Source organism: Dichotomopilus funicola (genome assembly GCF_033296635.1).
Source record: "Dichotomopilus funicola strain CBS 141.50 unplaced genomic scaffold C8A04scaffold_58, whole genome shotgun sequence".
NCBI lineage: Eukaryota > Fungi > Ascomycota > Sordariomycetes > Sordariales > Chaetomiaceae > Dichotomopilus > Dichotomopilus funicola.
Genome location: NW_026944079.1, coordinates 32063 through 44112, shown reverse-complemented (window position 1 = coordinate 44112; position 12050 = coordinate 32063). Strand labels below are relative to the sequence as shown.

General features: G+C 54.3%; 4 protein-coding genes across 4 annotated transcripts; 2 read left to right on the top strand and 2 right to left on the bottom strand.

Moving 5' to 3' along the window:
* Window positions 1-698: 698 nt before the first annotated feature.
* C8A04DRAFT_14050 (uncharacterized protein) lies at window positions 699-2855 on the top strand (the record flags this gene model as incomplete). The annotated part of the gene is made up of 1 exon (XM_062777946.1): window positions 699-2855. One exon carries the CDS (start codon window positions 699-701, stop codon window positions 2853-2855), a length of 2157 nt encoding a protein of 718 aa, XP_062634811.1.
* A 7-nt stretch (window positions 2856-2862) lies between these two features.
* On the bottom strand, window positions 2863-5150 carry C8A04DRAFT_39056 (Alpha/Beta hydrolase protein; the record flags this gene model as incomplete). Its single annotated transcript, XM_062784442.1, has 7 exons — window positions 2863-2987; window positions 3087-3181; window positions 3280-3706; window positions 3741-4325; window positions 4387-4503; window positions 4640-4899; window positions 4960-5150. The coding sequence occupies 7 exons, from the start codon at window positions 5148-5150 to the stop codon at window positions 2863-2865; spliced, it is 1800 nt and encodes a 599-aa protein (XP_062634810.1).
* A 1947-nt stretch (window positions 5151-7097) lies between these two features.
* On the top strand, window positions 7098-8306 carry C8A04DRAFT_39055 (uncharacterized protein; the record flags this gene model as incomplete). Its single annotated transcript, XM_062784441.1, has 4 exons — window positions 7098-7499; window positions 7573-7745; window positions 7811-8205; window positions 8275-8306. 4 exons carry the CDS (start codon window positions 7098-7100, stop codon window positions 8304-8306), a joined length of 1002 nt encoding a protein of 333 aa, XP_062634809.1.
* Window positions 8307-9250: 944 nt separating this feature from the next.
* C8A04DRAFT_30935 (uncharacterized protein) lies at window positions 9251-9673 on the bottom strand (the record flags this gene model as incomplete). The annotated part of the gene is made up of 1 exon (XM_062781577.1): window positions 9251-9673. The coding sequence occupies one exon, from the start codon at window positions 9671-9673 to the stop codon at window positions 9251-9253; it is 423 nt and encodes a 140-aa protein (XP_062634808.1).
* Window positions 9674-12050: the final 2377 nt, after the last annotated feature.

Sequence of the window (12050 nt, the reverse complement as noted above, 5' to 3'; positions counted from 1 at the left end):
ATCCATTCTTCGTCCGCCTGCTTGCTGTTGCATAGCCTTGCATGGCTCGGAGTTTTGGGACATGGCGCCTGGATTCACATCGTAGATAGATGCTGCTTGCTTTGGTCACAGACCAGTTTTGTTCATTTAATATGGGCTCATTGTAGTTAGCGCCCAATGTTAAGGAACTAGGTTTTGGGATCACAGTTGTATCGTGAGCACTTACTCTTCATGCCTTAGTGTTTTGAGCATTCCTCAGCTACTGACTGGACTCAACGAGACGCAACAGCGTTAAAGACTCATACATTCACAACCTGTGATTAGGGGTCCACCACTTCCTGCACCATGGCGCTGAAGCAGCCCCACATTGCATCATCGCTGTAAGCCCCACCACACCGGAGCCGAGCATCGCAGCGCGGAGCTTTCGGGCCTCTTGGTCTTCTTTATCTCTTCGCCGAGGCCAAGGCGGGCCGGCAACTGCAGCAGCTACCCAAGCCCGGAGAAGCCGACATATCCTTGAGAACCCCGAGAAAATAAGCGCCGAGAGTCACAGCACACGCTTGAGTTTCACTCTTTCACCTTCCCCACAGGCCCTGGGCCTCGAAATCCGCACAAATCGCGCGGCACGCGACTCCTCCTCTACCATCTAGAAAAGGAGTTCAGGAACCCTTCTTCCCTCTGGCGTGGGGAATGGAGACGTTACACAGTCCGTCCTCGCAATGGCTCCTCAACCCCGACTCATAATGGCGAAAAGCCTCCATGGGGCCAAAGTCGCGCCTTTTGTCCGAAACCACATGTTCCTCTCCGTCCCTTGCCTGTCCCGATCTCGATGGGCAACACGAACCGCGATAGCCTCAACCACCCCCCTCCGAGCCATATTCCACACGACCGCGCCGCGTAACTATGGCCCGCGAACGCCCCCGACCCCCGACCTCCCGCCCCAGCAGCAGCAACAGCAGCCCGTAACGGGCACCTCCCCACTCGCCAAGACGCATCGGCCAGCACCACCAGACCCCCTCGCAACGCTCGATAAGAGCGCACAAGAACAACGCAAGGCCGATTGGGCAATCATGAAGGAGATGTCGCGCTACCTGTGGCCAAAAGACAGCTGGGGGGACAAGCTACGCGTGTCGCTGGCTATCGCCCTGCTGGTGGGTGGGAAAGTCCTCAACGTGCAGGTGCCATTTTACTTTCGAGAAATTGTTGACTCGCTAAACGTTGATGTGGCCGGAATGGGTGGGACAGTGGCTACTGTAGCGGGAACTATGATCTTTGCGTATGGCGCTGCGCGTATCGGAGCTGTTGTGTCTCAGGAGCTGAGGAACGCCGTGTTCTCGTCCGTGGCGCAAAAGGCGATTCGAAGGGTTGCGACCAAAACGTTTGGGCATTTGTTGAACCTGGATCTGAATTTCCATCTGTCGAAACAAACGGGCGGGTTGACGAGAGCGATCGACCGCGGAACGAAGGGAATCAGCTTCTTGCTAACGAGCATGGTGTTCCACATTGTGCCCACCGCGTTAGAGATCAGCATGGTGTGTGGCATCCTGACCTACCAGTTTGGGTGGGAGTTTGCTGCGATCACAGCCTCCACCATGGCGGCGTACACGGCGTTTACGATCTTCACGACGGCGTGGCGGACCAAGTTCCGACGCCAGGCTAACGGGGCCGACAACAAGGCGTCTACCGTAGCCGTGGACTCGCTCATCAACTACGAGGCAGTCAAATACTTCAACAACGAAAAGTACGAAATTGGGCGGTACGATAAAGCGCTACAGCAGTATGAGAAGAGCTCCATCAAGGTAGCCACCTCGTTGGCCTTCCTCAACAGCGGGCAGAACATCATCTTCTCGTCTGCCCTCACAACGATGATGTGGCTCGGCGCCAACGGCATCGTCGCCGGGACGCTCTCCGTCGGTGACCTAGTGCTCATCAACCAGCTAGTCTTCCAGCTCTCCGTCCCGCTCAACTTCCTCGGCTCCGTCTACCGCGAGCTGCGCCAGTCCCTCCTCGACATGGAGACCCTCTTCAACCTCCAAAAGGTCAACGTCTCCATCAAAGAAAACCCCAACGCCCCAGCCCTAACCCTCCCCAGAGGTGGCGAAATCCGTTTCGAGAACGTCAGCTTCGGCTACTACCCAGACCGACCCATCCTCAACAACCTCTCCGTCACCATCCCCGCCGGAAAAAAGGTTGCCGTCGTCGGGCCCTCAGGCTGCGGCAAATCCACTCTCCTCCGCTTGCTCTTCCGCTCCTACGATCCCCAATCTGGCCGCATCTTCATCGACGACCAAAACATCCGCGACGTCACACTCGACTCGCTCCGCCGGTCCATCGGCGTGGTCCCGCAGGACACCCCGCTCTTCAACGACACCGTCGAGCTCAACATCCGCTACGGCAACCTCGATGCGCCGCCCGAAAAAGTCCGTGATGCGGCCCGGCGCGCGCATATTCACGATAAGATTGAGTCCTGGCCGCATGGGTACGAGACCAAGGTCGGTGAGCGCGGGCTGATGATTTCGGGGGGTGAGAAGCAGCGGCTGGCTGTGTCGCGGCTTATTCTCAAGGACCCGCCACTGTTGTTCTTTGATGAGGCCACTAGTGCGCTGGACACACATACCGAGCAGGCCCTGATGGCGAACATCAACGAGGTGCTCAAGGAGAAGCGCCGGACGAGCTTGTTCGTGGCGCACCGACTGCGAACTATTTATGACGCGGACGTGATTATTGTGTTGAAAGAGGGTAAAGTAGTGGAAATGGGGAGTCACCGGGAGTTGATGGAGCTCAATGGGCTCTACGCAGAACTATGGATGGCACAGGAAATGTTGATGCAGGATCGGGAGCCGGTGCTGGAGAAGGGATTAGACAAGGTACTATAATCAGGAGCTACTTCCGTTGAGTGAAGCGGCTCGAGTGCTGATTGCGATCACACTCGGGAAACATAAAGCTGCTTGGATACATCGTATCCCTATGAATGCTAGACGGGTTTGGGCTGCCGTAGTCTACATAGGCTGCATGTATAAGAAAAAGCCTCACCTCCTAATCACTGTTACTGCCCGGAATATATTCCCCTTCCCAACCGTTTATCATGAGATCGCCACCTGGCCAACCCCGAGCCGTCTCGGCTTTGGACGGGATCTCCGGTAGTATTATATAATTCTCCAGCCCTGGTGCGAAATGAATGTAATTCATCCCCGCAAATGTCCTAACGGGACTGCCCAACACTCGCGTTAGCATCTGCTCTCCCGTGACGAAAGTTGTACTTGAGTCTGAGAAGCCAGGGCAGTCAGGTTTAAAACCCACCGATCAAGCACATCATCATGCTGAACGTCTCCACACCCTTGCGTATCCCCCGAAGTCACGTCCAATATCAACTTCCCGCGTGCTTCCACGACCACGTTTGTCGGCCACATCTCCACATCTACCCCGTACACCTTCCCCGGCACAACGGCTTGTACGTCACAACGTCGATACTCCCTTCTCGGTAACCAATCACGATGGTACGGGTGCTCTGTGTTGACCTTTCGGAGAGAGACACGCAGCCAGCCTTTGGAGACCGGGACAGGGTCGCCGGTTGGGCCAGTGTACAAGATTTCTTTCCCTTCCGGAGAAATGTGGCGGAGGGTAAGGAAGATGTCAATGTCACATGGGACAGCCCCCTCATCCAGGCTATATTCAGCGGAGCGGGAAATATTTAGGTGAACAGTGATGTGGCCGGTAATTTCGGTCTCTCCCTGAAAAAGGCGAAGTAGCGAATCGAACACCCCGGGGGTTGTCGAGCGTTCCAAGGGAACGGTAGCCCAGCGTCGTGACTTCGATGACGGCTGGTGTCCAATACGTGTGGATAATTCGGGAGGGAGTGAGCCAGTGCTTGCTGTAGTGGGTGCGGCCGATGGGCCACTCGTCTTCTTCGCGGCACCGGTAGGTTCTCTCACCTCGTGGGTTGTCGACCCCAACGTCGCCTTTACGCACGACGATACTGACTGGGGGCATTTTTCTAGGCGTTGCCCAACCGACTCGGTCCTCGCCTTTGAGAAAGGCATCAAGGAAGCTGCGCTGGACTTCAACCTCTTCCTGATAGTAGAAGGGTCGATCGTGTCGGCCGACGATTATGCGCAGGTACTTGAATTTGGAGCCGGCATGCGTGAAACCTTCGATGTTGCCCCTGAGATGGAGCGTTATATCCCCCCAATTCCCGACTGATAGTAGGGGAACCTCAATGTCGCCGAAATTGTATACTCTTGAAGCGTAGTACTCGTCGTCGAGGAAGTAGTTGCTCCGATTATCCACTGTCTGGTCGCGGCGGTTGGCCATGAGCTGCTCCTCGGAAAGATCGCCGTCGAGGGTCTCTACGTTCTATTCTTTAGTGCTCCACCGGTAGACACGGTCCATGAGCTGGGCACAACGTACCAGGACCCCGGGTACACTTGGCTCTTCCTGGTCGGCCGTACTGGTTGGCGACAATCTGACTATTCCACCATGTTTCGATGTACGTGTTGGACAAAATACCGCCATGGCGACAGCGATCTCGGTAGTAATCCGACATCCCCTCCTACGGGATGATGGCGGCAAGCCCCTTGGGTTTGCGAGCTGCCACGGGCCATTCTAAGCTCGGTCAACTGTTGTTCCCATTCTCACATTGCCCGGACAAAATAATACGCACGGCTTTCAGCGTAGTAACTAGTACCCAGCAACCCAACCTTACCCGACGACCACGGCTGCTCGGCAGCCCACTCCACCACGTCCACAAACCCATCAGTCGTGGCCCGTGACAGGGGATCCAGAACCCCCGGTGATTGACCCGTGCCCGCCTCGTCGGCACGAATCACGGCATACCCATGTTCTGTCCAGAACCCGGGATCAGGGGTCTCCCAGGCCGGAGGAACAGATTTGTAGCGGGGGTTAGCCTTGGGAGGTTTGACTCTGTAGCTGACGGACTATCAATCGCTGTTTCCCTAGACCATAGAGTCATGAGTCACTCACTGTCCGTAGTAAATATCCTTCCCGTACGGGCCGTATGTGACTAGCGCAGGGACCTGGTCGCTCGTTTTGGGGCGGTAGATGTTGCAACGAACAAGGCCGCCGGCTTTTAGACATATGTGAACGTTCTCTTCGTAGAGATAAGGAAAGTTGAAGTGGTTCGCGGTTTGGAAATTTTGCAGTATGTTTACCATCGTGGTGTTTAAAACTATCCATGTAGGACTCGAAGAAACTTAGATGGGTTATGACAAATTTGGAGCTGGGTATTGTTTTCTCGGGAAGGTAATTAGGGTTGGGTAAGGTGACTGTGATTGAATCCATCGGAGCTGGGACCCTACTGAAGGTTGTCAGTTGCACCTTCCCGACGGCTTTCGTTATGTGGTCTGATGGATGGGAAGAGCAAAGGAGGATTCATGTGACGTGCCTACAGTGCAAATTCAGCGATGCAGTGTCTATGAAGCTGTGTTAAGATATCAATCTAGACAGGTAGGTATCCATGGTAGCCTGATGAAACAAAGTTCAAGACCATACTCTTGGCTTACACACAGGTGACTGTAACATCGCGTGCGATATATCATGATTCGATACAAGCGCCAAGTGACGGAGATGACAAAAAAGGAAACCGCAGAAAAAGTAGGCAAACAGAACACAACCTCACGCTATGCTTCCCGCTCCTCATTCCTCGTCGTGGCAGAATCAAGTGGTTGTTCAAAACGTCTTCACAATCTACATTTGGCCCGGTACCTAAGTTTTTCAAAAAAAAAATGTATTCGACCTTCAGCAACTGTCTCGTTCGGCCATCAAGCGTCAGCATCATAGGTAATTGTGGATGGGGTCTAGACAAACGAGCCTGTCGAGTAACGGTGGTTTCGGCACCCAAAACTAATTCATGGACAGGTCTGCCGGTCGTGTTTGCCCCCGAAGTATTCAGATACGTAACTCCAAATTGCAGAGATCAATTTCATGGCAAAAGAGGTTGCTATTTTGACCTCTCTCTCAGAGGGTATACAAAGCACGACGAAACCACAGTCACTGGAGACTCGATAACAAACATAGGTACCCATCATCTATAGGAGTCGTTAGGAATGCCACCGAGCAGCCACATCATGCTCTAGGGCTGCAAATTTGTCGCGAGATAGAGGAGTACGGATGAGCACCTTGCCTGTAATTAGTCTTCTTCTGTTTGCTCTTCCAATATAATTATTACAACTCCCCTGCACGACTGATACGCAGCACGGGGCATCATACATCAGCGTGCCACGCTTCTGTCAAATCGGTAAATTGTTGTGTAGACGCGGCAATAATTATCCACGTAATTGCAAGGTTTATGGTCTTCAACTGCTCCGTCGCCACACGCCTAAGGCGAAGGCACCAACAACATCATGCTCGGGACTGCTGTGCCGAAGACATGGACTCCTGCCGATTATAGCTCGAGACAAACCATGATTGATAAACGTTGGACTCGGGGACACCCTCAACCGGCAGCCGGTTAAACAGAGAAAACTCCCGATACGGTGCACATCTCTCCGTTAATGTCGGCAGATGCACCGGCCGGCAGCTACAGTAGTATTCTGGTTGCCAAGGCCGATATCAACACGGGATTCTCAGAACGGGGTATCACAAGGGGCGATCAGTTTGCCTTGGCCATACCCGAGCCAGAGACCGGCCTTGCCGGCCACCGAGTCGGGTTCCATTGGATAGGCCACTTTCATTCTCGTGTGGACACTCTAACCCATTTTTTTACAAGAAACATAGATTGAAGCGCCAGCCTAGTGGCCAATCCCAGCCTTCGAGAAGCCGTGCGACAAGCACATCGTCTAAAATAGACACAAATCCACCAGTGCAAGGGCGGCTGACCTCCCAATCGGGGCCACCTAGTACAATATCCCCGCTTCGGAGTAATTTGATAGATGACCTCTAGCCAAGAGGGGTTTGGTGGCGGCAGGTGCAGGTGGGAGTTTTTGGTACGGCGGTTGGAAAACGTTGGGAGACCGGCGAGTAGAGCAGGGAGATACCAGCGTAGAACACGAGTATATATCAGCCTCCTCTTGCCACGCCCTCAGGTTGATAGACCTCCGCCGCTCCTGTTCCCCCTCATACGACCGTCATTTCCCCGTCCAACTGTGATACCTAAGCTCATCATGAAGTGGTCTACCATCTCCCTTGTCCTCGCTGGGTCCGCCGAGGCGGCCCTCCGCTTCGGGTGCTCGACGGTGAGCATCCAGCGGCTCGACCCCCTTGTTGAGCCCGGCAAGCTGCCCTCGGCCCACGTCCACCAAATCGTCGGCGGCAATGCCTTCAACGCAACCATGGAGGGCGACATCAGCGAGAAGGCGACATGCACGACGTGTACCTTTTCCGAGGACTTCTCCAACTACTGGACTGCCGTCATGTTCTTCAAGCACAGCAACGGCTCGTACAAGCGCGTACCCATCATGCAGAACACAGCCTTGCCTAACGGCATCAACGGTGGTATGACCATCTATTACACCCAGCAGGACTTTAACTCCAACGGTAATCAAAAGATTACCGCGTTCAAGCCGGTGAGTATCTGAGCATGTCAATACCTTCGAGGACCAGCCAGGGTCGTTACCCTACTAACATCACACCCGCCAGGGTTTCCGCATGACCGTCGGCAGCCCGACGTATAGTGCCGAACCCGGCTCGAGCGGCAACCCCGGCTTGCGGTTTGTCTGTCTGCAGAACAAGGGCACCCGCTTCCCGGAGCTGGCTACCTTCCCGACTCAGCCCTGTGTCGGTGGCATCATGACGGTGCACCACTTCCCTAGGTGAATCCCACCTTGCCCCTTGACAACCTCTGATACGGACGGGAGAACTAACCACCCCCGAACAGCTGCTGGGACGGCAAAAACCTCGACTCCCCCGACCACCAATCCCACATGTACAACACCGTCCGCGAAGCCTTCACCCCGGCCGGTGCCTGCCCCTCCTCACACCCAGTCCGCATGCCGCAAGTCGCCTACGAGACGCTCTGGGACACGACCCAGTTCAGCTCGATGTGGCCGCAGGACGGGTCGAACCCTTTCGTGCTGAGCTACGGCGACAACGTCGGGTACGGCACTCACGCCGACTACGTCTTTGGCTGGAAGGGCGATTCGCTACAGAAGGCGATGGACTCGTCTTGCATGTTCCAGGGGTGTGAGAATGGCAACCCGCTGAAGAGCCAGAATGTGCAGGCGATGAATGCTTGTGCTGTTAAGAGCCAGGTGAATGAGGATGTTGATGGGTGTAAGTCCACTTGTTATTGTTTTGTCGTTTTTAGTTTTGCGTAGTGATAGCTGACATACCATGGTGCAGGGCTCGACCACCTCCCCGGCATGGAGATGTAACTGATGGTGATGTTGTGAAGGCCAGGGCAAAGGGACTTGCCTCAGGCGCAGAGAGGACGGATCCAAGGAACAGGAATACGGCTGGGCGACATTCGTTACCTTGTAGGACATGTTATATCTCTAGCCTAGTTAAATACGTGAGCGTTTCGGTGGATAGATTGTGAATGACGAGACTATACCTTCGTGCCTATGACACATCTGAGGAGAGCCTACAACTCGGTGCTGGCAACGTGTGCGGTAGGTCGTGACGAAGGAAGCTTCACAACGGTAGACACCAAGAGGAACACGCCATGAGGCATTCTTACGCAGACAGCATCGTGGTATATTCCATCAATAAGGAAACTAGTCACAGTCTCCATGTCATGTAATTACAATAACCGGGCGAGCACCACTTTGTCCAATGCCCAACGACCGGGCCTACCCGTGCCGCCTGGACCGACCCTTCCCTATCCCTCAAATAACCTATCCTCTCGGCGTTGCGGCGGACCATGCTCGCATACCATAAGGGTCTAAGTCGTCAAACATTGAAAAAGAGTGTGGCAGATCGCAGTCGTGGTCGAGCCAGTTTTCGTCATAAAAATTCCCATAAAACGCTGATGGTATGCGTAGGGAAGTAAAACTTTTGGTCGTGAAGAGGTAAGAATGGGGGAAGATGGCTCGGACTCCCGTGTCCGATGCGTTGGCGGTGATCCCTGACCAGACGAAGGGCCTGACCTTGTGTCACCAGCCCTGCACCGCATCAAGGTAAAATGTTGCGATGCGTCGCACGCGTGCCACCATTGCAATCAAGCTTAATGATAGCAAAACCTCCAAGATCCACCATCTTGCACTGTCCCCAAGTGTTGTCAAGAAATCGCCAGAAATTCGCAGAAATAGCCAAAAAAAAATACCAACACCTCACGCCAGACATTCCATCACACATCATACCCGATACACCATGCCCCTTAGTACCGCCTTGCCTCGTCCAAACTAGTCCTCTTTCTCCAGTCCTGCTCCGTCACTGTCGGCATCCCAGATCCCGGCCCCATTCCCTCAGGCCTCGAGGTGGACCCGAATCCAGGCATTGATGACCACCGGTTCAACCTCTTCTGTTGCTTTCCGGCGTCCTCTGTCGATCTGGCTGCTGAAGCGAAATCAACGACCGCTGGGGAAGGTACGGTACTATGTGTGGTTGACGTGTGCTGGGTGCTGTTGGTGCGGGAGGTGTTGGCGGAGGAACCCGTCGTGTTGGGCGACTGGTAGATGTACTCGCCGTCGACGTAAATGGCGTTGGATACGAAGGTGGAGCGTCGGTGACGGCGTCGAGTGTAGCGCTGCTCAAGGCGGAAGAGCTCGATCTTGGCTTGGATGCGATCTAGGAGACCCATTGTGTGCGGTGGTGTGTGTGGACAGGCGTGAAACGGGTCGTTGGGAGACGGGTGCGTATGGTACGGCACGAAATGGGGGAATCCGAGCCCTGTTTTCTTTGGCGTGGGTCGGAGCGTAAGAGCCGGGAGGAAAAGGCAAGGCTGCGCTGGGTATCTTCGATGGTGATACAAAGAAGGGAGATAACGTCACGAGTATCGGTAGCAGGTGAAGAGCTTGTATTCTTAACTTTGCGAGTGTGGCGATCGTGTCCCGGTTCGTAAAGATGCCGCTTGCGAAAAGCCGTGGGTTGTTGCGTGAGAATCTGGGGGTTTGTGGAAAAGGAGGGAGTGTCGCGTTGGTGAGGTGGGCGTTGGGCCAAAGCAGTTGGGATTAGCGTCTGGAAGGACCGGATTGGGTGGGATTAAGGAGTGGCTGCGGATGGACTGTCAAAGTCATCAAAGTGGTGATCGAACGATCGTGGGGTTTGCGGGTGGTTGGGAAACGGCGCGCGCAAGAGGAAAGAGGGAGAGATAAGAAAGCGAGGCCTGGCGCTGCAACGGAAGCTCTTGAGTGGATGCTCGCATGTCCTGGCCAATTCCCTGAACAGCGGAAAGTCGAGTTGGCTTCCCGGGCCCCTAATCCCGGCCGGTCTGGCCAGGGGTATGTGGATCCACTCCAATTATCCGCCCAGGGCCAGCGAACGAAGCGAAGGAGCCACGGAGCTTCTTGATGCATTCGGGTGCTCTCTGCACAAGTCGGGTAGTTAGTTAACAAATGTAGCGAGCCCAGTTGGCAGTGGGCAGGGTGGTTGGCAGGCGGGATTTGGTCCCAGCTCGACCAGTTCTGGTTGAGCCTGCTCAGTCCTTTTTTTTTTTTTTCGCCCCTCGGCGATTCCCCTGGCGATCGCAGAGGAGACGGGAGCACCCTTTGGGCGCACTGGCCAACTCCATCATTGGGCCGGCGTCTCAGGGCGGGCTTTTTCCAGGGGTTCCTCGAAAGGCCAAGCGGCTAGCGCCGTTCGCTTCTCTGGTGCATGCGACGCTGTGCCCGCACCATGGCCGAACAAGGCAAGTCTGCAATGCAGGAGAACATCGCGAAGCAACGGCAGGAAAAGGTCTTCCTTCCATGCGTGGTTTTTCTCCCTTTTTCCTCTTCAACTTCTCCAAAGCTCTTGCAGTTGTTTCCTTCCCTCGATTTTCAGGGTTTCCCCAATCGCTCTACTAAAAACATAGTAGTAACCGTTCGTAGCCTCTCTTCCTGTCGCAAGGCAGCTGAGGGAGATCCGCTGATCGTGTTTTTGTCAGATTGCTTGCTGCAGCGGAAACAGCCCAACGTTGTGCCAATCTGTCAATCGCTGTGCGATGCTCGGGCTCTGGGCTCCACCCCCGCCAACAGAGGAGAACAGAAAAAGATCCCTCACACCCCACAAAGAAGTTCCCCTCACCCAGTTCGAGGCTCCGGATTTGACAAGTTGTGCCATGTACACTCGTGCAGCATGCAGGACGCACGACGCAGGGTCAAAATTATCGCTTTCTGCATGTTAACGGCCGGGCCGGTAAAAGTGTGGTTTCTTGCTTTCAACCGCCCCTGATCAATTCACAGGTGGGAGGGGAGTTCTTCCTTCGTGCCTCCCTTCGCTTCGCCTGATCAGCGTATTTTGTACGTATGGCTCTTAGGCTAAGACGACCAAGACAAATGCCTTGTTGCTTCGTTTTGTTAGCTTGCGCCATGGATTTCAAAGCGAAAATCATGAGTTGCGCCTATCAAAAACAAGTTGCTTTGCAGTGTTGATCCAGTTGCCCAGCGGTGCGCCTCAGTGACTAGCTCTCTCCAACATGCTTTTCACGAGGATCACAAAGAGTATAGAAGAGTAACTAACGCAACTAACTAACCGGTAACTAATTACCACCAAGCCGCAACGGGCGCTTTATCCGCTAAGCTCAGTGCCCCTCACCATTGACCTCTCCAACCTGGGTACCTGGGGCCTGCACGACAAAATGAGGAAACTCTCTTGTTTCAGTGACGTTAGCCTAACGACGATAACTCTAGTTCTATCACGATCGCCAACTCCAGTTGGGCTGAAAGACGTAAGTGGAAGCCACCCGACCGTGAAACACGCACACACGCCACAAAAAAGCATAGAATGAACCAATTACCTAAAAGTTTGTTGAAGTAAACCCGAATGGGTCGGAAACAGAACCCAATATCGCAAGGACACTAGAACAACAGCCTGCCGATTCAGCTCTCCCATTGCATGGCGTCTGGCAGACCGCACTCTTTGTCCAGGGCAGAAATGACAGCGGCGAGGATATGGAGGCAATTAGGGAGGAAATTCACAGCTGAAAATATTCTACACCAAGCTTGATAACAGGCGTCGTAAGCGATTCTCAATTTGAT